The 25,184-nt window shown below is 41.9% G+C and overlaps 1 protein-coding gene across 6 annotated transcripts in view; it reads left to right on the top strand.

Moving 5' to 3' along the window:
• The window catches only part of utrn (utrophin), a gene marked incomplete at both ends in the record, with an annotated part of 155,992 nt that overhangs the window by 89,872 nt on the left and 40,936 nt on the right, over window positions 1-25,184 (top strand). For all 6 annotated transcript variants that reach the window (XM_079571935.1, XM_079571936.1, XM_079571934.1 and 3 more), the window contains 9 exons: window positions 4,742-4,871; window positions 7,288-7,556; window positions 9,399-9,545; window positions 11,595-11,673; window positions 13,888-13,948; window positions 19,814-19,875; window positions 20,254-20,328; window positions 23,304-23,505; window positions 23,790-23,875. In XM_079571935.1, the coding sequence (XP_079428061.1) occupies window positions 4,742-4,871; window positions 7,288-7,556; window positions 9,399-9,545; window positions 11,595-11,673; window positions 13,888-13,948; window positions 19,814-19,875; window positions 20,254-20,328; window positions 23,304-23,505; window positions 23,790-23,875 (1,111 nt within the window). The remainder of the gene's footprint in view (window positions 1-4,741; window positions 4,872-7,287; window positions 7,557-9,398; window positions 9,546-11,594; window positions 11,674-13,887; window positions 13,949-19,813; window positions 19,876-20,253; window positions 20,329-23,303; window positions 23,506-23,789; window positions 23,876-25,184) is intronic.

Below are 25,184 nucleotides of genomic sequence, written 5' to 3'. Positions count from 1 at the left end.
TGGATCGGTATCATTTGTTCTGCAGTGGACAGGTCAAACTGAAGAAATTCACGCAACTTTCCCCACCACAGTTTAAACGAATCACCCGGGCGAGTGTATTGTTGGTGGTTTGCTTTTTGCCCGCACTTTTTGAGTTTTATTTGAATGTTTTTCTTTCAAATCGTAATCAAAAATGAGAGAAAATCTTCATATGATGACAATATCATCCACATTTCTGGCAATATCATCTTATCTCGTCCATATTGTAAAGTATTGAATCTGTTATCTGTGTTAAGGTTAGAGGCTGTACTATTTTGGGGATTATTTTCCTGTAAGAAAACGATGAGCTTGAGGATTCTGCAAACAGACAAAAATGGCAGGTTTTTGGTTGCAGATAAGATGTTTAGCCGAGCTTTTAAAGAAGCCATATTGTGATGTTATCGGACCACAGCCAAAGCATCCGGCCCCATAGATAAAGAAAGAAAAAAAACACACCATTTGGGCACACAAATACCAAACTCAGACATGACGGCTCAAAAAAAAGAACACTTAAGGTCACTGTCTCTCAAAAGCTCTTTGATACAGCGGTCGCCCGTCTGTCATAAAATGCAGACAGTAAATGGTGAAACTATTACAAAAGACAAAGTAAAAAGATCCACCTCTTTTGTCTTCTGCACAGACTGTTTCGCTCTTATCACTCACGACCAGCTGGGATTTGGTAGAGAGAGAGAGAGAAAAAAAAAAAGCTATTCTCTCAACTTGAAAGCTGCAGTGTCTTTGATATTGTCCTCTCTTACTTTGTACAGATTTTTAAATGTGTGTAGTATAAAAAGCCGTGTTGACCTGTGATACTTTCTGAACTCCGAATCAACCCGCCTTATTCCAGACTGTGGAAAGGTATCAGAAATGTGTCATCATTCTTTGTTTGCGAGTTTGCTTGCGTACATATAAAAAAAAATCGTGGAATTTCCTATGACTGAAGACAGACCAGTGGACTGTTGTTGCACGCTCAATTCAAAAAAGTAGTTCAGTACAGACAAGATGGGCTTCAAGTTTGGCTTCACCCAAATCTAAAGGCAAGAAAGTGGCAAATGAGCGTCAAAAACGTGCCGGAAAATCAACTATAACACAATAAAAGAAGTAACAAAGGGGACACAAAAATGCAACAAAAAGCCCCCCCCCCCCAAAAAAAAAAAAAGATAAAAAAAAGACAAGAACACAACAAACACAGCCACCTGAACCCAGTTTGGCTTTACCCTAATCTTGAAAAAAGTGTCAAAAGAGCCACAAAAACGTGACGAAAAAGTGACACAAATGTGATGAAAACCCAACAAAAAAGGCGATGGGGAAAAAATATGTGAAATAAGTGGCGACAGAGTGAGCCTAAAGATCCATTTACATGCGTTTTGTAGGTCTTAGCTTTCAAATGAGGTGTTACTGAACTCGTGTCAACATCAAGTGAAACACATGTCCACAACATGTCTCCAGCTGTGACAAGGCAGTAAAATGAAGACAAACTCATGCTAGCAGACTTATACTACTGTACATGCCCCATAATCTCTGCATGTTGTTTGCAAATGAGTCGCGGCGTTAGCCCCGAAAGGGAAAAGGCTAAACCTGTTGAGAAAATGGCATTTATCAAAATCGCGGGTATGCAGACCGAGCGTAAGCTGTTTAGCTAATTAGAACGCCTCTGTCACAATTGTTTCCATTCGTCAACTTTACTATTTGCCAGAAATGTTCCTAAGCTCCCTTTTATTTTCAGAGTCAACCAATTTATTTCTGTATTGAATCTTTGTTTACCTAAATCTCACATTATTATTCTCAGCCGAGCGGTAAACATATCGCGCAAACAACCTCTTCTTCGCACTCAATTCTTTCTTAATCCACTTTAAGCCACTAACAAATCAGAATGGGCGCCCCCCGAACTAAAGCCGCAAACCCCCCTGAAGTTGCCTCGTGTTTTTTGCTGGTGGGTGTCTTCGCTCGGAGCTACCCCCGCTATTCCCCCCCCCTTCCACATCACATCTCATTTTGTTTCTATCTCTCAAGGTCCCCTCTCGGCCCTACCTGCCTATTACGGCTCCTCCATGCGAGCTGCGAGGAAATCATTGGAACGGAGCGCGCCGTATATTAGGACGGGTGATCTAATTTGTGTCCGACGGGGGGAGGCCTCTCTCGGTCCCGCTCCGGAGTCACGCTGTGTAAAACTGCCTAAACTTTTCGATCTGATAGAGGCATATTTCTGCGGAAGGCGAGAGCTGTCCCGTCTAGTTCAATCACCGCGCGTCGCAAATTTGATCACAAGCGAGCCGGCGTCCCCGCGTCTCAACTCCGGCAACCTTCTTCTCCTTCCGCGCTGTCAACATAGGTCTGTGTTGTTTTTGCGTAGACGGAATTTTTTGGCATCTCAGCTCATCACGACGTCTGTTTGATCGGTACAGGATGACCCCAAAAGGACAGTTTCTACCAGTCATCTTGCTTGGAAAAATAGTCTTGGACAGATTTGAATATTGTGTGTCTCTATTTGTACCTTTTTTCTTCTTTTTTTTTCTGCTTTCTTGGAGTGCAAGATCCCTGCACCCCATTTCTTATACGAAACCCACATCGCTCCGCGCTCAAGTCCCCTCTGTTCAACATAATTCAGCGTTTCATGTTCTATCTCCCACATCATAGCGAGGTTATAGCGATCAAATGTCCCGATTGCACCTTGGAACGCCGCGTCTGTAATGGTAATTCCTACGGGGTTGTTAGTGCGAGCGCTCTGACTTTATTCAGGCAAATCGTTTCGCTTCTTTCACCAGTCGAACCCAAAGGAGATGCCCGGGTTGACCCCATTTCCTTTTTTCACTGTGTACTTAGCCTCGTGTGCCGTACTTTGCTAAGCCTCCTGTCTGTTCTGTCCTCTCCTGTTTTTTTTTTTTAACCTTTCTTCTTAATGGGCGCAGGCGAGGCAAAGCAGGAGTTGTGTTACGCAGCAATCACCTAATTAGTCTCCAAGAGCGTTGTTTTGTTTATCAGGCCTCCAAAGCTGACGCAAACATCTGCTCTTGAGTCTGTCGGTGCGTCTGTAAAATCGTAAGTCATAAGTTCAGCATTAGAGAAGTCGATTGTCATCATTAGAACACATCCAGGTGCATCATTATTTGACAACAACAAGGAATCGGTAACACTTTGTAATAACTACTCGTAAATTCATCATGAACCATTCCTTAGTTAAGTGTGACTAACATTTAACCCCTTTCCCCCGCCTTGACCGAGCGCATTTTCTCCAGGTCAGCTTTACCCAAATCTAAAAGCTTCTTGACTTTAGCTTACAGCCAGTAGGCCTGTGTGACGCCTCATTTAAAGCTAATACTTACAAAACTGATGGTAACTTTTTTATCGCGTTGTTGCCGCGAACTAAGCAACTTGTTTACCTTATTAAATTCTTTTCATAGTCCTGCCTCCGGGTCTGAGGCGCAATACACACTAATGAAATCACAAAGAAGAAGCTAACAGGCTAACTAGGGGCTAACGCCACTTAAACACTATTTACAGCCAAGTGAGAGTGAAAAAAATTATCTTTCTGTCAGTGTAGTATTTACTCTCACGGACAATTAATGAGTGAAAAAAATGTTACGACACCTGCAGTGGCGCTTATGGCCTCTAGGGGCATGAGTTACTTAGTACTGCTTTAAGCAGGTTAAAGCAGTACTAAGTAAGGTGTTTTGGTGACTTTTTCATTGCATTTTTGCACCCTTTTTGTCACTATTTTATGGCTGTCTTGTTGATTTTTCATACTCTTTAGTCATGTGTTTTTGTCGCTTTTTTGGTGTGTTATCGTTGCTCTTCCAGCAAGTTTTTGTCACTCTTTTGGCGCATTTTTGTCACACTTTATTTTTCACTTTTTTGTAGTTGTTTTTTTCCTTTTTCATCTCATTTTTGTCGCTCTTTTGCCACTTTTTTACTTTTAGATTTGGTTAAAGGGGCTAGATGCAAGTTAGCCATTTTACACTCACTACTGCCACCCCAGGCCATACGTGTAACTGCACCTTCTATATTAAGCTCATGCATGACGGCAATTCAGACCCAAATTAACACCTTTTTGAGTGACAGTGCAGGATTTTAGAGGCAGTTGTGGTGAACAGGTCTGAGCTCATTCTACACATTAGGCCATTGTTGGAACATGTAGGGGGAGGAAAATACACAATTTTGACATTTTTAAACTCTGTATAGTCCCTTTATGGCCAAACTGGAGAAAGTGTTAATAACTACTTAACAGTGAATAAGTGAAGTATGTGAAGAACTGTTCATTATGAGTTGGGCATTAACTGTAGTAGTTAAGGAGTTATTGAGTGTCACACTTAACTAATGTGAATTGACAAAATTGTCACGTTAATTTCAGAGCATTGTAAAGGCCTGCGCTACAGAGTGAGGAGATCTTACTAAAGCTCCACAGAGAGAGAACATTTTGTCTGAATAGCGACAATTTTAGCGATTTGTTAATTCAAATAGCTTATTCCAGCCGGATATTGGTCGAAGATGACATATTTTTCAATACACCAGGCTCACAGAGGGTTCATTGGCAGTTCATACCTGCTGGGAAATGCATTAATTACCCTTCCTCGAGCGCCAAGAGTCAAAGAAATCCATTTGCTTTAATATTGAAATGATCTTTTTGCTCATTAACTTAATACAAGGACTCTTTGCCCCATTTGCAGTCGGTCATTATTGCAAACTTGAATTGATCCGCCGCTCCCCTTGTGTTTTGGACCGACAGGCGCTGCAGACGGAGCTGAAGGAGCGGGAGCCTCTGGTGATCACCACTCTGGACCAGGCCAGGACGTTCCTCGCCGACCAGCCCATAGAGGGACCGGGAGAGCCACGCAAGACCTCGCAGCAAAAAGCAGGTTTGTATTTACATGGCCCTGTTTCACTCATTGGCCAGTTACTTTGTTAAGACCTCATCCATTTGAGTTGCATTGACTTGAAACCACCATTTATAAAAAAGTTTGCAGCCCAGTTGAAGAGTAGCCAATTTCGGAGCGGTAGTTTTCCATCATTTTACCTTGGCTTTAGTTCATCTTTGTTTAATTAAAAAAGGTATTATAACGGAGATTTATTTTCTTGAGACACTGCCAGCAAAGGTAAATCAACACTGCCAGAGATGAATTTTTAACCATCTTTTACTTACCGAATTATTTTCCAACGCAATAAAAAGTTGGGAGTCTTGTCTGTTAGGCCCCAAAGGGAGCCCTTACTTGATCCAATCTTCAAGTTAAATGGCCTCCCTGTTCTCATATCAAACCGCTGGTACTATCAATATATCCAGGGCATGAATTAGAGATAGAGGCGCCTCATTCAGCATTCCTCCTCTGTCTCTCTTTGGATGCGGCGGCGGAAGTCTTGGTTATGTCAGCACATTTCCCTTCAAACCCAAAAGCCTACTGTGTAAATAATTGAAACGACCCGTGGGGGCAGCGCAGGGGTGTGGCGCGACTTCAGAGCGCGGGCCGACAGCTTGTTGTCTGTGATCTGCGATACGCCACACCGGCCCCATTGTATAAATAGATAAATAAAAGACGAGATCCAAGGCTGCGGGGTTGGATTTTCTGGAGCGACTCTGTGGGTGGTATAATTACATTTCACTCATTTAGCATCTTCAAATTTTGTTTTATATTTGAAAACACCCACCCACAGTCAGATCAGTAAAAGTATGATTAATTACAAGTCCTATCAAGAATGGTATGTGCTAATTACTCTAATTGATTGACTTTTGAATGAGTAGATGGCTAGTTGCTATAAAAAGTTGTAGAAATTGTGCTTCTTTGTGTATAAAGTAAATGTCCAATGCACTCCACCATGAGAGCTTTGCATTGATTCATTATGTTCTGATGAGGGATGGGTACTGTTTATACTGTATACTTTAACGATACTTGGTTTTCGATACCGATACCTGGGCGATACTTTTTTCGATACCTATGCGCAAATATTTGTCATATAGAACCATAAAACAGATGAATAATGTTGATTTATTCCTTTTCCTTCCATTTAATTTATTTTGCGTTGTATCATTTATTTGAGGTGAAACAATGAAGAAACTTCCTTTAACTACAAAAGGGCAGAAAAAAAGACTTTCCAAGTGTCCTTTTTATGTCCCCCATTTTTTACTTTTTTTTCTTCAAATTTTTCCCCCCCAAAATTTCCCAAATTTTTTCCCTTTTTTTTTTTTTTTTTTTTAAAATATTCCCAAATTTACACACATTTTTCCAACTTCTTATTCCCATTTTTTGCCCTGAATTTTTTCTTTTAAATTTTGATGACTTTTGCCTGAAGGTGGCCTAGTTGCCGAAACGTTGTAAATAAATCTGACTTTTTTGCGAGATTTACAATGTGTGGTAGATTAAATTTTTCATATGATACGAGCATTACGCATGACCTCTCCAACGCACCTGTTATGAAATAGATGTGCGAAGCTCCTGCTCTTTAAATTTTGATGACTGACAGCATCAAAACTTAAAGATTTTCTAGTTCTTTTCAGTACCTGCTTTCGATACTTCTATTCACATTCCAGTAGTAGTTTTTTTTAATTTTTTATTTAATGGTACTCAGCCCTAGTTCTGATGTACAGTACAAATTTAGAAAACCCATTATTTGCACATACTGAATCCAAAGCAAAGCCAGCTGCTGCAGGGTGCACAGTTAAATCTGAGCTTCCTATTGGATAAAAGCCATAGGTCAAACTTCGCTATGCAACAGGCGAGAATGGCAATTTCCGTCTGTTCTCTGGAGACGAGACCTTGGAGCTTATGAAAGCTGCACAGACTTCTTTGTTGTAAAAGCAGTACTTCCAGAGCCGCTTTTGACTCAACTATTTCTTTGTCTGAGTTCTGGGATGTGTCACAATTATCTCATCCTCTCTCCTCTCCACCTGCATGGCTCATTCTTCAAATCCCTACTCCCTGTCTTAGCCCTTTCTTTTGGTCACTTTTATCCTCAAGCTCTCCTCCAGCTGCTTTCTCATTTCATATTCCTCCCTCCGCACCATTTCCAATAGTAACCCTTCTTGCTTGTTTTTTCCTTGCCTTTTGAACTCACTCCTACCTTCTTCCTTAATGTATTCTGTGCCCTGTTCACCTTTAAAACTTCACTCGAACTTTTTTCTGAAGCAGCAACTACAACGTAACAATAAAACTTTGAGTGTTAATGGTTTTCAAAGAATTTTCGGGACTTCTGAACTCTCAACCTAGAACCTTTTTCTCTTCGCCCCCGATCAGACAAACTGTATAGTTCATTTTTAATATGCTGTTGCTTGTGTTGTTGCAGACCTTACGCCGGAGGAAAAGGCCAGAGGGCTAGCCCGAGCCATCCGGAAACAGACCGGCGACGTAAGGGAGCGCTGGGAGAGGCTCAAGAGTCACGTGGGGGGATGGCACAGTCAGGTGGAGAGGGCCCTTGATCGGCTACAAGAGCTCCAGAGCTCCATGGACCAGCTGGACCTGCGGCTCACCCAGGCAGAGGAGGCCAAGGCCGGGTGGATGCCAGTGGGAGACCTGCTAATAGACTCTCTGCAGGACCACATCGAAAAAACCACGGTGAGGCACCATCCTCAGCCATCCTTCCATCACCGAGTGTGACTGAAGTGTAGGTCTGTGTACTGTTTAACGATGCCAGTCTGGTATCGGAAAAAAGATTTAGGGACTACTGGTATCGAAAAAATAAAAGTATCGAAAGCAGGTACCAAAGAGAAATATAACATCTTTATATTAAAGTTTTTATGCTGTTGGTCATTAAAATTTAAAAGAAAAAAAAGTGAAACAAAAGAGAAACATTTTTTTGGAAAAAAATAAAGTAAATATAGAAAATTTGGGGGGAAATGGGGAAAAAACAAGTGGGGGAAAAAATGTTAATGTTGGGAAAAAGAAAAAAAAGCGTAGAATAATGGGGGGAAAAAATAAGAAAAACTTGGAAAATGCCCTTTTGTAGTTAACATCAAACTAAGTAACTCATGCCTCTAGAGGCCATAAGTGCCACTGCAGGTGTCGTAGCAGGTTGCGTTTTTTTACTCATTAATTGTCCGTGAGAGTAAATACTACACTGACAGAAAAGACAAAAACAGAGAGGGATATTGTACATCCAATTACAGAATGGAGATATTATTTTCACTCAAACTTGTAAATATTGTTTAAGTGGCGCTAGCCCAGAGTTAGCTTTGCCCATTAGTGTGTATTGGTGCCACCTCCCTGGTGGCAGCGAAGTTGCAATTGTGGTTTTCTGGCCAGAGACACCGGGGGAATTGAAAAAAAAAACAATCATCCCACAAACACTTGTATTACCCCCAGAGGGACTACGAAAAGGATTTATTAAGGTAAACAAATTACTTAGTTCTTCTTTAAAGGAAGTTTCTTGGTTGTTTCACCTCAAACAAATAGTACAAATGCAAAAGAAATTCAATGGAAGGAAAATTAATAAATTAACATTAATAATCTGTTTTATGGTTCTACCTGACAAATACTTCAGCATAAGTATCGGAAAAGGTATCATTCAAGTATCTGTATCGAAAACCAAGTATCGCTAAAAGACCGGTATCGGGGGAAAAAAATGAAACGGGCCCCAGCCATGATGAAGAGTGAAAGAATAATGAGCCTTTCAGAGACCTGTTTATAATCACGCTTTTACGCGACTACAATAAGATTAGTCTCGCTGCTACTTCGAGTCATTTTTCCTCCCAGTTGAAATTTACCAATTAAATCTGCATAAATTGATTCCATTCGTTAATTCCTCAAAGCCGCTCCGATGCACTCTTTCCGATAATGATTCTGACATTTTCGAATTGTAATCAGTTGAGCAGATTATTTTTCCCGAGGCAAAAAACATTTTAAAAAACAAGCAGATGAATTACTGTTTTCTGTAATGAAGTCACGCTCGCCACCGGGGTAAAAAAACAAAAAAAAACAGAAAAAAGCCTAAGTCATGGTCCCGGGTTACGCGAGGGAAAACCATAGCTCTTGCATTTGTTTAGCTCTCTATTACATCACCCACGTTCCGCCGCTGCCTCCACATGGCGTGACAGTGCGCAGATATGCACCCAATTAAACCCATTCAAAACCGAGTCGTGTTGGAAAGCACTTGAGAAGTCGCACCATAAAGAGATTGCCGTCTCAAAAGTATCCTCGCAATCATGTGCCACTAGAGCTCGAGGTACAGCGGCAAATTGTGTATCGACAGCCTCGGAGAGTTTGAGTTAAAATTCAAGCCCAACAAAGCCTCATTTAGAAACATGATTTATTTCCAATTAGGCTTTATGAGGTCAATGCCGTAAACAAGACAAAGACAAACAGCGGTGGAGGCAAAATGGAGGAGCGACTTCGCAAGTGATAATGAAGTGGCGAGGTGCAGAAAGGCGGGTTTTCTAACGCTCGTTCAAATGTGTGCAGGCGTTCAAAGAGGAGGTCGCCCCGCTGCGTCAGGACGTGAAGGTTGTGAACGAGCTGTCCTCAGAACTGACGCCTCTCGACATCCAGCTGTCCTCCACCGCCTCGAGGCAACTGGACCAGCTCAACATGAGGTGGAAGATGCTACAGGTGACGACGCCCTTTAGTTCTGTGCTTTGTGATGTTTAAGGGGGTATTATTCAAAATGAACCTTTGTTTTTTAGGGTTTTCTACAACGTTGTTCTTTTGTATCCACGTCAAAAACATGCCTGGAGTTGTGTTTTGAGCAGCAACTCTTCAAAGTGTTGTAATGCCTCATTTTTGAAAACAACACTTCCTACATGGTGATAGTGATACTCTCAGCAGTGTCTGAGGGTAAACTACATCTTCAGAGTTGTGTTTTGATATGATATGATATTATGATGTTATGATATACAGTATGTAAGAAAGATGATTGATTGATTGATTGAATGGATTGAAATGATCACCAAATACCTGAAAAATATCAATATCATGAAAATCAAGCGCTGAATTGATTGAGTCAGACCTATTTAATCTTTGTAGATTGGAGCAACTTCCCACTTACGGGTTGTTGTGGTTTGTTGTCACAGCAAATGATTGGATAATTGTCAATAGCCGGTTTAATCTTTCCGGCCCAAATAGTGCAGCACCTTGTAGAGCAGTAATAACCCAGTGCCAATTCAGAACAACTAAGCCTTGAGAATGAGATAAGCAAATTTACCGCTGGGTTTTCATCATCCTTGTTTCCATTTGCGTTTTATGCTTTCCTTTTTCTCGTTGTGGTGTGTGTGCTATGTTAAGTCTAACTCCTCTCGGACTTGTGTCTTGTCTCTCTCACTAGAGCTCACCTCTATTTCCCAATTTACAAAACACATCAGTGGACATGTCTCACGGCGCTGCTTTCACATGTAATGCTTTGAATTCCTCAGTCAGACCCACTGTGTTACAGACTCTCAGCACAGAGTTCATCTCAGTCCCAGAAGGGAAGTCGTAGAAAAATGATGCAACTTTTACTTTAAAAAGAAACATAGAAATGTCTTTGTCTGTTACTGTGAGATTTTAGAATTCACTCCTGTACTTTAGTAAGTTTCTAAGGCTCACTGTGAATATTTTATACATAGTACATTTTCTCCCATAAGGACAAACAAAAGAAAAATTACCTATCAATGAGTAAACTTTGCAAAATCAACATAACATAACATTGCTCTGCTATCTGTAAGTCTGACAGTGCCGCAGAGAAATAGAGCGAAAAGCTGGGCTCATTTCTAGCATTATGACATTTCCGATTGCCAGACTTTTCCGTCTTTATGCTTTCGAATTGGACCAGAACTCAGACACAGGGTCAGAGAAGTGTGAAGTTCCACTGGACTGCACAGGCACTTTTATTTCTCTCAATTGCACCATTTCCACTGATGAGCGTCTCTTCTCTGTGGAGTTTGATTTGGTTTTCATATGCAGACAGCTCCCATCTTCTTCACTGCGAGACCGGGACAGTAATAGCCATCTGCGGAGCGATAGTTCTAGCAATTGACCTTTTTTTTTTCCGAAAACCTCCTTGTAGACAGCTGTGATCGGCCTGCACCTCGCGCCTCACGTTCATGTCTGCGTGAGGAACTCTTTGTTATACTGCGGCTCTTTGGGACCAGATGTGGCACAGGTGGACTGTCTGGGAGCGCCATTCACTTCCACTCGAGTGCACTGGAGAATCAGTGCCAGCAATAACTCCATCCAATTAAAAGCAGGGGAAGTTTTCACCTATTTCTGCTGACGGCATGTCTGTGACTTTAGTGCTCACTACTACTACTGCAATCAATTATAAAAAAAATCTCCCATTTTTAGACTAAAACTGAACCATGAGATTATGAGCAGCAGCAGTGGAATTACATCTACTACCAGACAGAGTGAAATCAAATATTATACTATGCTACGAGCTAGTACCACAACAACGACCCACTTTTCAGCAAAGACAAAGTAGTTATAATAATAGCACTCCATTATACTGTATGTTACGTTGTTTTTAGATCTTTAGACCTTGGAAACTTGACGGTAAAGCACTGGCAGCCCTTGAGCTACAGTTTGGAGACCTTAGTTCTTCGAAATCAATGCTTTTAGTCTCAACAGAGCAAATCCGGACTAATAGGATCTCTAAATGTCTCCCGTCTGTCTGTTTGTGTGCAGGTCGCGGTGGAGGACAGGCTAAAGCTCCTGCAGGAAGCCCACCGAGACTTTGGACCCTCTTCTCAACACTTCCTCTCCAGTGAGTACCACGGAAAAGCTTAGTTTCTCTGCCTATTACCCCGACAGACGAGCCCATCACGTCTCCCAGTGCAAATGTGGGTTCTCCAGACAAAACACTTTTGAATGAGCTAGGTCTTAATTAAACCCTCCGCTGTCTATCCGAGCCGTCATTAGCCGTGAAAAATGAACTGAAGAGAAGAAGGGACTTGAGACAATAGGCGGCGGTCATTAGCTCTAACACTACGCTATTAACTCTCTGTCAGTTTCACCTGATTGGCTTTGACTTCTGCCTGCCACGAACCCTAAAATGGCGGCTGTGTGAATCAAGAACCACAGAGCGAGTCGCCAATATCTGCGGATTTACCGAGTGAAACCAACGGGAGCTTCTGCAAAACACAGTCCACCGAGCATATTTTTTTTATCCTTCTGCCGCTGTGACACTATCTGCTTTGTCTCACATTGGCCCTCATTACACCAGAAGTTGTTTTTGTTATATTCCCAACAGGATAAAGACATTGCTTATCTCTGTGCGCCTTTTGATGTTATTTTGTCATTTTTCATCTCTCTATTGAGCGTCTGAGCGGTTTCAAGGAGGAAAGAGAAGGTCAATAGCAATCCTAAATGTAAACAGTATTTCATGGGGGAAATGTTGTTTTGTATTTCAGTTGTACTTACTTATTATTATATACCAACGCAGAACAGGCTGTTTATATTCAGATTACCTTTATCTCAGAATGATATGTAGTTATCACAAATACGACTGGACTGATTGCTCCAAATAGATAAAGAGTCCCACTTCCCTTTATCCTGTATAAACGACAACACAGACCACATTGTCACATTGTCTTTTGGAACATTTTTGCCCAAGGCGTTTCCAAAATCATCCCATTGGCCCTGATGAAAAAAATTGGATGATTTTTAAAACGTTGGCCAAAAAAGGTCCAGTTGCATCGATTAAGTGGACTTTTGTATTTTTTATTCCGGATTGAGAATTCCTCTTTAAAGGGATATTTCAGGATTTTTGACATAGGGCCTCATTTCCTAGTTTTCCAGAGTGTTTTTTTATTTTCTATTCATGCAGTCCTTATATTTGAAGAGTTTAGTGGTGCTAGGCTAGTGCTAGGCTAGAGCATGTCGATGGTAACTAATAGCCTGAATTAAAAACCTCAAAATCATGGTGTACTCCTCCAAACGTTGCCAAATCTGATTTGCAGAAAGTTCCTTTGTGACTTCCACTTGTAGTAATGCCGGCCACATGTAAACAAACTACTGTAGATCCGGTAACCTAGCAGATCACTCCACCGCTGCGTAGCTTAAACCAGGAAGCTGATGCTGCTCAGATACAAGTTCTTTGAAATGCAAAATGGTTATATTTAAAAAATGATTCAGTCAACACAGACATTTGTATCGTTAGTCTGGTGTTATAAGTGATTTGCATCAGGTGAACTGTGCTTGGGTCAGACTGTTAATGCAGGCTACTAGTTACTATAGACATGCACTAGCCTAGCACTAGCCTAGCACCACTAAATGGACTGCATGAATTTAAAAAAAATATATAAATCTCCAGAAATCAACAACACTTGGGATAACTAGGAAATGAGGCCCCATGTCAAAAATTCTGAAAAAAATAATATGAACTGAGCACATTTTCTCCAATTTGGCTGTACTCAAATGTAAAAGCTTCTTGAAAAAAAGCATTAAAATAGCGTAAAAAACAAGGTTGAGAACGCTACATAAACACGCCGGAAAAGCAACAATAACACATTAAAAAAGCACAACTAAAGAGTGATGAAAAAGCCACAAGAGAGCGATAAAAAGGTGAGAAACTGATGAAAACGTATTAAAAAAGCACAGAAAAAAAGGACACAAAACTAAGAAAAGAGACAAAACCACGCCAAAATCATGGCGACTAAAAAGTTACGGTCAGTTTTGTAGGTCTTAGCTTTCAAATGAGGCGTTACATTGGCCAATAGGCTGTAAACTCCAGTCGAGGGCAAGAGCTTACATTTTCAAATTATGTTATTACTATCATCTTTATTCCTACTTTTTCTATTTATTTTCTCTTTGTTCTTTCATTATTTTCTCTCCCCGACTCCAATCTATCTAACCCATTAAGTCACGCGCGCTTACATTTCCTCTGCTATCTCTGCCATATTGTAATGAACGTGTTTTGATGATATTCATAAAGACGGCTTTTCGATTTTCTCACCATGGCTTCTCCGTGTCTCCGCAGCGTCGGTGCAGCTCCCCTGGCAGCGAGCCGTTTCTCAGAATAAGGTTCCATATTACATCAAGTAAGTAGAAATGATTACTATCCTGCGCTTTTACATAGATCATCCTCGTTTATGTCTTTGAAGGGTCATGGAGCTATTACTGGCAGCGCGTCTCAGACATTGCACATAGATGTAGTCATGTTATTGAGTTGTGTTTTGTTTCATTGAAGTCGGAGTATTTTTTCTTTTTGTTCGGTATTCTGAGGTGATGTTCCTATTCTCGCAATAGTAAAGCTATAGGTTCCTGACTTGCACTCGAGCCCAGAACACCGAAAGAGACAGAATCCGTCCTGTGTCTTGAGTAAGTCGGCAGCAACTTCATGCAACTTTTTCCACTTCTTGGGTGAGAGCGGCCTGCCACTGCTTTCGTTTTGCGTCTATGACAAGTGATAAGTGACAGGGCTCACTGGCTGACGTCTCGTGTCTCTCCCCCTGCCCTCTCGGTCTATGTCTCCCATTGACACTTCGGAAACGATCCCTTTTTTTTTTTCTACCAAGTTTCTGCCTGTCTGCGTTTACAATAGAGGCTAGAACAGAGTGTTTCGTTTTAGGCTCCCCTGTATAAGATCTGTAAAGTTGCGTTACCGCGCTGCAAACTTCAAGACACGGTGCAACAAACACTTCCTGATATGAACTCGAGGCCCAATCAGAAAAGCATTTGGAGGACAGCACTTTATTCTATTTAAGGGAGGCAATCTTCTCTCAATTTTCTCCTCGTAGCAAACAGTGAAAGCGGCGATAGGTGAGATTCGTGAGCGCTGAACTTGCGCGAAGCTGTCGGACGATTCTCAATATGTTGCTCGGGTCTTTCTCGCCGGGGGGCGGACAAAGCAGTGGTTTAATCAGAGGCCTTTTGTCGGTGAATGAAAGCAGACGAGGATGAGGGAGATGGGACAGGAGGAGGGTTTAATGTGTTTCCGAAGGGGGCGCGGATGTCCATGTAATGATGCCGTATTCATGTGGGCTTGTGATTAGTGAAGCAGATGGGATTGGAGGGGCGCACTTTGGGGAAGGGAGATGAGCGGGACCGGACAGAAGTGTCAAAAAGTGATTACAAGCAAAAGCCACACGTGCCGTACTTCTCAAAGCACATGCTGCTCATTTTCTATAATTGTTTTGATGGCCATTTTATCAGCTTTATGTTAATTTTCTCACCATTTTTAAAACTTAAGCCAACCATTGTTTGAATCATTAATTATGAGAAAGTGCTGTAATTTCCGTTAGATGAATTATAATTGGGTTACTTAGTTCTGCTTTAAAGGAGAACGAAGTAACTCTTGCCCCGAGAGGCCATAAGTGCCACTGCAGCTGTCGTAGCATGTTTTTACTCATTAATTGTCCGTGAGAATGAATACTACACTGATAGAAAAGACAAAGGGAGAGAGGGATATTTTGCATTGTGCCACAACCCAATTGTACAATGGAGATATTTTTTTCTGCTCAAACTTGGCTGTAAATACTGCTAAAGTGGCGCTAGCTAGCGTTAGCCTGTTAGCTTCGTCTGATCGTGATAAACCAAGTAACAACGTTTTGCAAAATATTCATCAACAAAACCAAGCCTAACCAAAGCTGTAGACAGAATACAGTCAGTGGTTTCCATTAGTGTGTATTGGGGCTGCCGGGTCGGAGCAGGAAAAATTGCAAGTGTGGTTTTACCCCAGAGGGGCTACGAAAAGGATTTATTAAGGTCAAAAAGTGACTTAATTCTGCATATTCTGCAGGTTTTCAGATGGAGCTGTATCTTTTCTCTTCTACATAGCGCAACAATTAATTGGATAGCAGTTTCGATTGAACCCATAACATAAATTTTCCGATAAATCATCCACTTTCCTAATCTCAAACGTTTCAAAGTCAATCAGAATATTTGGCCTTTAAAAGCTAATACATAAAACCTAGACATAACCGTGGTTGTCCTATCAAGCCGGCATACAACCAGGGTTTTGACGCCGCAGTTGGGGGTTAATGTGAGGGCCGCTGTGGAAAAGAAAAAGGAAATTTAGTCCAACCAACCTTGAGGCGTTGAACATATGGCCAGCGCTCACAATGAGGTTTTACAATGAATGGGGTCCCAGTTGGCTTTCGTAGCATGCACCTTGTGGATGTGTTCATGGCGGGAAGGGAGGGTTTGTGTGCGTTTCCTTACTGTTAAGCCCCATGTATTATCTACTGCGCTGTGTAGTAAATGTGTGGGTGTGGGTTCATTGACAGGCCATATCTGCAAGAGGGTTATCGGATATGCCCATGCAGGTGCTGGCTGTCTGTCTGTCTGTCTGTCTGTCTGTCTGTCTGTCTGTCTGTCTGTCTGTCTGTCTGTCTGTCTGTCTGTCTGTCTGTCTGTCTGTCTGTCTGTCTGTCTGTCTGTTATTTGTGTGTGCATCAACCTGTTCATTTAATCCCACACCACTTTCATTTATTGCATGACTGTGTCTCTTGATTGCATATTATGACAAAACAGTTGAAACAGACAAAGCGAAACTTAAACTTCTATCCAAAGATTTTGCTAACCATTTATCCGTAGTAAAAGTGTATTCAGCAGATTTTGGAGACAGGACCGCAGGATTTTTGGATAATGAGGTTCTTCCAACCTTGAGAGATGGTATTCGGTAAACTGTAGAAAAGTCTGCTTGCCACTGCTTACATATCTTTCCCTTTCTCCCCTTTTGGCTTATTGTTGGCTAAATTTAGACCAGGAGCCAAGATGTCAAACTAAAGTTGTTCAAGTCACCATTAGAACAGTGTGAAAGGCTGTCATGGGACTCGGCAAAGGTATTATCTATTCAAAACGGGGTACGCTGCAGGTCGGAATGACAATAAGCTGGAAAATGGATCGCATTTTTAATAGAGAGCAGCATTTGTCTGAGAAATAAATGACGGCCAAGTGCAAAACGCACAAGTGAGGTGGACCAGTTGATGCTCTTTGCATACAAAATACAATACCGACACTCACATATACTTGTCATTTACCACATAAACATTTACCGACAGAAACAACCAACCTCTTTTAATGTTTTTTAGATCCATAAGGACCAATTAGTTTGCAGCCAGACATGTCATATACATTATGCAACATCTCGATTAACAATACAAAGTGCAAAAACAAATAAAGCTGCCAAGGACTAAATATGCTGAGAACTGTTCAAGTCTTAAGGCCAGTGGTTCTGAAAGGGTGGTATTTGGAAAGAAACTCACTCAAACTCCTCTGGATAACTCCTGGATAATGGTTTGTCACTGGCAGTCACTGACATTTTCAAAACTACACTTCCTCCTCTTGAAAGTACTTCTCAGTGCTGTAACAGAGCGGGGTTTCTATCTGCAGACTCATGCCTATTCATGAGTCTCCAAAAGTGGCAGTGACAAACATCCAGCAGCAGAGGGTTTTACCTGCGGCCTCGTGTTGGACTAGCTGAAAGTTTGTGTCATTTACGTTATGCAAAGTTTCAACCCAGAGCTATTGACAGGGAGAGGAAATGTGGTTTATTATGTGCTTTGTCAAAAGGCAAGTCCAATCAAAGTGTTATTCATGGTACTAATCGAGCTCGGTGGAAAAGGATGAGGAAAATTAGCAAATCATGTTAACCTTTCGCGAGACGCCTCTGCAGCACTCACGCGCCAAAGAATAGCAACTATTAACTGATAAGCTAATTGTGGCTGTGTTGTTTTTCTCGAAGGACCGTTCACCGTGCGATTCTGCTCACTCAGACGGAAAGTAGCTTGTAAAGGATCGGTTCCTCGTGCCGCTGTGTTGTCTCTACAAATTTCTACCTCGCCAGTTGCAAAAACAAGTTCTTTATTTGGCGTTTCATATTTCACACACAGTCCAAATGAACAGGGATAGAAAAAAACATGCTGAATTTGCCATTGCTTCCACGCCATGAAAATGATGCCGTTGCCTCCCTATATGTTGGAAGGCACAAGATGCATGAACTCTATTTTCACAAGACAAGCATTGATTTCATATGGGATGTATACACATGCCGTTTAAATAGGGAGAAGTCAAGGACTGGTCTCTGCCCTGTGGAGGATTTTGATGCTCTGGCAGAAAGGTTATTACTGCAGGAGTTTGGAGGTTCAGTATTGAGCCTGTCTAACTATAATCATTCTTACCACCATTAAAAGGCACCCACATAATATGGGTGCGTGCATGTTATACTATATGATTAGATTTTCTCAACCCTGACTAAATATACAAACACAAGCTTTTCTTACAAGGCACTAATACAAAATTCAGTAGCTAATGAATAATAATGATTTTATAAACTTTTTTCAAGTCTAATTAACATTTGAGCTTTTGTCTTTTATTTTAAATTGTGTTACTGTGTCATCACTTTGCCTGAAAACACGAAGATTGCTCAGGCGAAACAAACAAACAAACGCACTCCGGACAGCTGAACCTGGCAACTTAGTCATCCTCATTATGGATTTTACAGACTGTGAAAAAAAAACACACGCTGTCTAATCCCTTTCTATAGACGTAGCTGCCTTTTCCATTGGCACAAAAAGATAATATGTTTTGTCTCGACTTAGCATCCAGTCGACATATAGCCTAAGCTTTCTACATCTCAACACTTTTGTGGTTAGGGCTGCGGGCCAGTTGGAAAGTCTGCATTCCGCTGCTTAGCTGTGTATTTGAATGCAGCAAATATCAGCAAATCCCTCGACTTGGTCTCTCGGAAATCCTTTGTTGATTTAGACAAGTTTTTCCGCCCACTTTCTGAATTAAACACAAGCTTAGGTCTACCTCAGGGAATGGCCAAGCGCTGCTAATTTGGGTCACATTTTCTGTGCTCTTTTATTATGGCGGGGGCGTCTTTGTAGATTAATGAATCAATTTTTATTAAAGAGTGATACATCGTCAAAAAAGACTTGTAAAAACGGTTTCAGTTTTGTTTGGTAAAACACTGCATGCACTTAATACACGGTCAAATAAATCTGCACTGTTATTATCTGGGGTTGCTGTCTGGGTTCCAGAAACACTATGTGCCCAAAGAATGAGATCAGCTGAACATTCTGAATGACCAGGTTATTCCACCAATACATTTCTTCCCCCCTGATGGCACAGACATATTCCAAGGTGACAATGCTAGGATTCATCGGGAGTATGAGACATCATTTTCACACATTGGCCACAGAGTCCAGATCTTTACCCCATTGAGAACCTTTGGAATGGCTATTGTATTTGAGGCAGTGTATCTCGTATGCCAAAGAGTGAAACAGATGCATAGAGAAAGTACAAGTTCACATTGTGTTGTTTTAGCTTCTTAGAAAGACTTGGGCATTTCAAAACTCACACATAGACTTTGTCAGCAACTTTTAAGCTCTTCTAAGACCATATTATGACAGTTGGTTCAGAAAAGATACATTGGCAGACAGTGCATCGCATCATGACCAGCTCGAGTTGTTCAGGTGCACCGAGGGAAGCTACTGTGTGATGGCAGTCCTCTTTTGATCCTACTCACTACGCTGTTTATTTATTCCACCAGCATCAGACTTTTGGTTTTCGTGTATGTGCAGAAATCCCCCAGAGAAATGTAAACAGAGTTGAGGCCGTGTCCTGTTGTATGTGTCTGCGTGGGTTTGAAGACGGGGCTCCTGCTGCGATGAGAAGGGTCTCACAACATGTTTATCTGTGTGTAAACCTTGTTCCTATCTGGGCTTTTGCCTGAGATTTTTTATGCAGTAGTGCAGAAAACGTGTCGCTCGTGACAAGCCCCGATAGCCATTGTCAACACGCTCCGCGCTGTGGATATAATGATGCTGTCTTCAATGCAGGCGTAATGGCCGCTGTCTATGCACTGTGTCTTTGAAGTGGTTTGATACCAGAAGCCATCTTTCTTGCTTTCCTTCTTTTTTTTTTCTCAATAGTTCTTCTGTTATTGTGCTTTTCAGCCATCAGGCGCAGACCACATGCTGGGACCATCCAAAGATGACAGAGCTGTACCAGTCGCTAGGTATGAGAGACACGCACTTACACTCCTACATATGTAATTCTGAGAGCATTTTGGAATCTGTGAGCTGGAGGCTATTGTCAGAATATTTTTGGAGTTTGGCACCCACAAAATACACCTACAGTAACTTATTTTGCAGTCTGTCTTTAGCATTTACAGCTTTTCCACTTGCCTCCACCTTGTATAATGTCTATGTCCCCTATGGCTGCTGCGTAATGTGAAGCGATATGAGTACAGGCAACGGATGTGAAACTTGGGAGCATTTACCTTGGAATAAATGGAAGACCCTCCCCATTCAGACGGTGTTAATATTCCCAATAACAATAAACAACTTTGACTGTGTTTCGCTGACTCTTTGTCTTGTTTCCCGTCTTACCACAGCTGACCTGAACAACGTGAGATTCTCCGCCTATCGCACAGCCATGAAGATCCGGCGGCTCCAGAAGGCCTTGTGCCGTAAGTCACTTTCACACACACACTTCACACAGCGGGACAGGCCGGACAGTTCATTTCAACTCCAGCGGCAACAGTGGGACGCGAGTAATGATTTGAAGCTTTGCCAAATGCCGTGCCAGAACCGTTCATGCGCCAGGGAGATTTTCTGGCATGGAAAATGGGGAAACGCATTGCCTTTTTTTTGGTGTTGTTTGAGCACAGCTGGGGTTCAGCCTGTCGAGCACTGCGTCCTCCAGGTGGGATTATGATAGGATTTTTCCACATGTTTTTGATGCCTATTGGACACCTTGATAATGGCTGCTATTACCTGCTGCTTCAGGTGTCTCTCAATATTCACACTCGGCAGGTGGGTCTTCTGCAGTGAGAGCAGAGCCAGCGGAGAACAGTATAATAATAATACTGACAAATAGTGTCCATTACACAGATGTTGAGAGTACATCATGGGCCGACCCACACTCGTCGTATACACCCACTGATAGGAGTCAACTATTGTGTTTGCAAAATTCCCTGGTTTATCACTGAATTAGCTTTTATTAGTCATTGTTAGTCATTGTTAGTTAGTAAATTTATTTAAATGATATGACATATATGATGATGATATACAGCATGTCAGGAATACAAAAGAAGATCATCTAATTGGGCTAAATCTTCACTGCGAGTTGGAGCTGCTCTAATGGGCTGCCTAATGCTTAGAGTGAAAAAAGACAGTATTTTCTGAAAGAGCTGCTTCCCTGCTGAGCTCACTTCATGTAGATACACCCTCGTAATTAGTGCAGTCTGAAGAAACAGGGGAAACACAAGGCAATGAAGTCATGACAGGCAATCGGGCTAAGGAGGACAGGTACAGGGAGGTAATGTGCAAGAGGTATGAGGCTTCAGTGTAATAACAGGAATAAACAGAGGAGTATGAATACCTCCCAAACCCACTGTGGTGAAGGGAATCTGCTCACTGGACCGCTCTGCATTAGATCAATATCAGCTGAATCATGTAATAAACTCCTAATTCATTGTGCTGTAAGTTCCTGGGAAAAATACGCAGAAGTAATGAAATGGAAAACTGAATTAAAAGTAACATATCCAGTGGACCTTGACGTAGCATAATTAAAAGTTTTTCCCTTCCTTGTTTTCTAATGAGTGTCGCTCGATCTGAATATGATAACCACGTTGGAAATTCTCACCTGTCGATTTTCGCACTGCTGACTGCTGGTCCCTGGGCAGCGTTTTCTGACAAGTCTGTTGAGCCTGAAGTAGTTCTAGCAACGCTTTATATTAAGGTGTGCACATAAGATATGTAAGAGATATTTCAGGATTTTTGACAGAGGGCCTCATTTCCTAGTTATCCAGAGTGTTGTTGATTTCTGGATATTTTTTATTTTTATTCATGCAGTCATATATTTGAAGAGTTTAATGGTACTAGGCTAGTGCTAGGCTAGCGCATGTCTATGGTAACTAGTAGCCTGCATTAAAAACAGTCTGACCCAAGCACAGTGCACCTGAGGCAAATCACTTTTAACACCAGACTACAGATATAAATGTCTGTGTTGACTGACTCATTTTTTTTTTAACATAACCATTTTGCATTTAAAAGAACTTTATATTTGAGCAGCATCAGCTTCCTGGTTGTAAGCTACACAGCGGCGGAGTGATCTGCTGGGTTACTGGATCTACAGTAGTTTGTTTACCTGCGGCCGGCATTACTACACGTGGAATTCACAAAGGAGCTTTCTGCAAACCAAATATGGCAACGTTTGGAGGACTTCCCCATGATTTTATAAGGTTTTTAATGCAGGCTACTAGTTACCATAGACATGCACTAGCCTAACAATAGCCTAGCACTAGCCTAGCACCGCTAAAGTCTTAAAATATAAGGACTGCATAAATAAAATAAAAAATAAAAAAGAAATCCAGAAATCAGCAACACTCTGGATAACTAGGAAATGAGTCCCTATTGAAAAAATCCTGAAATACACCTTTAACAAGCACATCTTAATAAAAAGCATTACCAAAATACTCTAATAGATTTGCTTGGTAAAGGTATTAACAAGCTGCTTTATTTCTGTCCCGCTTTTTGTCATTTTACCCACATCTACCATTTCAGAATTGAATTATTATTCCAGTCTGCTTTGCTTTTATCCACTGGACCTGCACCTTCGTTAAGCATTAACATTCATGTTTTTGATCCACCTGCACTTTCAGTTCTAGCTTCAACTCTACCTGGATTTTTGGGTTTTATATGCAATACACCACTAAAATTCGGGATAAAACGCGCAGTATTGTGAAATGATTAACCTCGGGTGCTACTATATCTGTTTTGTGATAGTGGAACGGCTCACTGAATCTCTCCTAAAGCCCTGAGGCCAAAAAAAAAGCATCCAATTACAATAATTGCTTTAGTCTTTTACCATGCTGCAGAAACAAAACAATGTGTTTTTGGATTGCAGGGAGCTTACAATTTCATTTATCTGTGTTTTCCACTAACAGAAGGGTCTATGGTGACTCTCAATAGTTTTTACTACACCCATAGTTTTAAAAGAATTGGTGTCAACATATAAATCTATACTGTGTTGATAACTGTTTATTGCAGTTTGTAGAACACGTCTTTCCCTAAACACTGCACACTATTGTCCTTATTGGGAACAAATCCACAAAGCTCTGCATTCTTGGGTGAAAAGCGCTCGTATTTGTAAAGAAATAGAGCTCTGGGAACCATTAATTCTGCTCAAGGTTCTGAAAAGAGAGACATGTTTTTGAGAAATGAGTTCAAGCAGTCCTTGGCTTGATGCAACAAATGGTGGTTAGTTTCTTATCTATTTCTAAGTCGAATTAAAGAAAGTTTTTCAAAAAAAAGGATCACGTGCCACCAGAGATTTTTGTGAGATCTTAGTAATTCTGTGTGACTTTCCTCATTGCCTCTCTTATCACAGCCCTCGATATACCCACTGACCGCCTTCCTCTCCCCCTCTCTCTCTCTCCAGTGGACCTGCTGGACTTGAACGTAGCTCAGAACACCTTTGCGCAGCACAAACTGACCAACAACAACCACCTGATGACGGTGCCAGACGTGATCAACTGCCTGACCTCCATCTACGACGGGCTGGAGCAGGAGCACAAGGACCTGGTCAATGTCCCGCTGTGTGTGGACATGTGCCTCAACTGGCTCCTCAATGTTTACGACACGTATGTAGCAGGAAAATAATCTGTTGCTTGATTACAGAGACAAATATAAATAATTAATCATTTCCTGATATTGAATTTCTAATTAAAGACCCATTCACTGGGCTTTGCTGCTATTTTTACACCCACAAACGTAAACATGGGTGATCCATCACTCCATATTCACAATGATTTTCTGTCACTCCTACTCACTTCAGTTCCTATTATTCGCACCATCTATCTCGTTCTGTGTGCATAAACATACCTGTGCACTTACGCTGACTGATTTATTGTACCCGTCTTGGCAGCGGACGCAGTGGGAAGATCCGTGTCCTGTCCATGAAGATCGGCCTACTGTCCCTCTGTAAGGGACACCTTGAAGAGAAATACAAATGTAAGTGGCCGTGAATCATACACTTCAGTGCAAGTTGATGAACAAATTCAGGTCCACTTCAGCCAGACTCGGACCTGGCCATATTGAAATCTAGCAGCATTTGGCTAGTTGGATAGTGTTGATGTGCAGCCATCTATACTACCACTTCTGCCTTTGCCGCTTCACTCCCAGTTGTATTAATCAAACTCACAGAGACGGGAGAAAGCCGCTGGAGAAACGCCATCTAATTGGATGAGAGACCTCCTCCGCATTCCCCTGCTCTTTATTCAATTTTCTATTCTGATTTATTTGGGGGGATTAGACATTGTGAATATAGGGCTGCTGCACAGGGAGGACGAGGCTATCATTTCGCACTGGCTGCCTTTGTTTCAGCCGCTTTATCTCCGTCTGTCTATCTTCCTCCACTGTCGAGGCGCTCCCCAGTCGTCATCCATCTAACAGTGCCACTTTGTCTTTTTGCTTTCCGCTAACTCCAACATGCCTCTTCTTTCCTCCGCCCTCGCTCGCTTTCCTTCCCTTTTTCCTACGATTCCCTTGCCCTGGCACAACCAGTGTCTGTGAGCCTATTCGTTCCACTGGCAGTTTCTATTAGGCTGAGAAGGCTATCGCGCACGCCTGATTGCGCGCTCACACTCTTTGCTCTGGGACTCTCATTGGCTGCTAGTTCTTTGCTAGTAGCCTCCAAGTGGCACGTACGCTGAGACACACGTGCGTAAGGCCATGGCCGTGAAAGATGCAGTCGCTGGGATTGCTTTAAGATATTTGGCAATTATTACTTTGAGTTCAAAATGCACGCAAAAAGGAAAATTTGTCTTTGGGTTATTCAACACAAACCATAAATACCCAGGATGGAGATTTGTGAAAAGAAGAGACCTGGATTTACTGGTTGCTGCTGTTGGTCAGGTCTAGGTGCAGCAAAAGTAATGATGAGTTACAGGCAACTGGTAACTGGTAAATTTCCGACCTGCCACTTGGGAAAAGGCCTTGGAACTCCACTCTGACTGGTAATTACAACTTGTCAATGGTCACATTTATATAGTGCCTTTTCTACCTGTTTTAGGCACTCAAAGCGCTTTACATCAAGGGGCCAGTCACCCATTCATACTCTCATTCATACACCAATGTACTCTGACACTGGAAGTAAGGAGGGTGCAGTGTCTTGCCCTGCGGGATTCGAACCGCCGACCCTCTGGGCACAAGACGACCCGCTGCACTCTCTGCACCACCGTCGCCCCATTGGAAACTCGGAAATGTCCACAGAGCTCCGAGTTCGGATGCGAGTAAAAGACCGTAATGGTGGCACCCAGTG

Source organism: Gobius niger (assembly GCF_951799975.1).
Source record: "Gobius niger genome assembly, chromosome: 15".
Taxonomy (NCBI): Eukaryota; Metazoa; Chordata; class Actinopteri; order Gobiiformes; family Gobiidae; genus Gobius; species Gobius niger.
The sequence above is the reverse complement of the archived record's forward strand: the minus strand, read 5'-3'. Positions and strand labels throughout refer to the sequence as shown.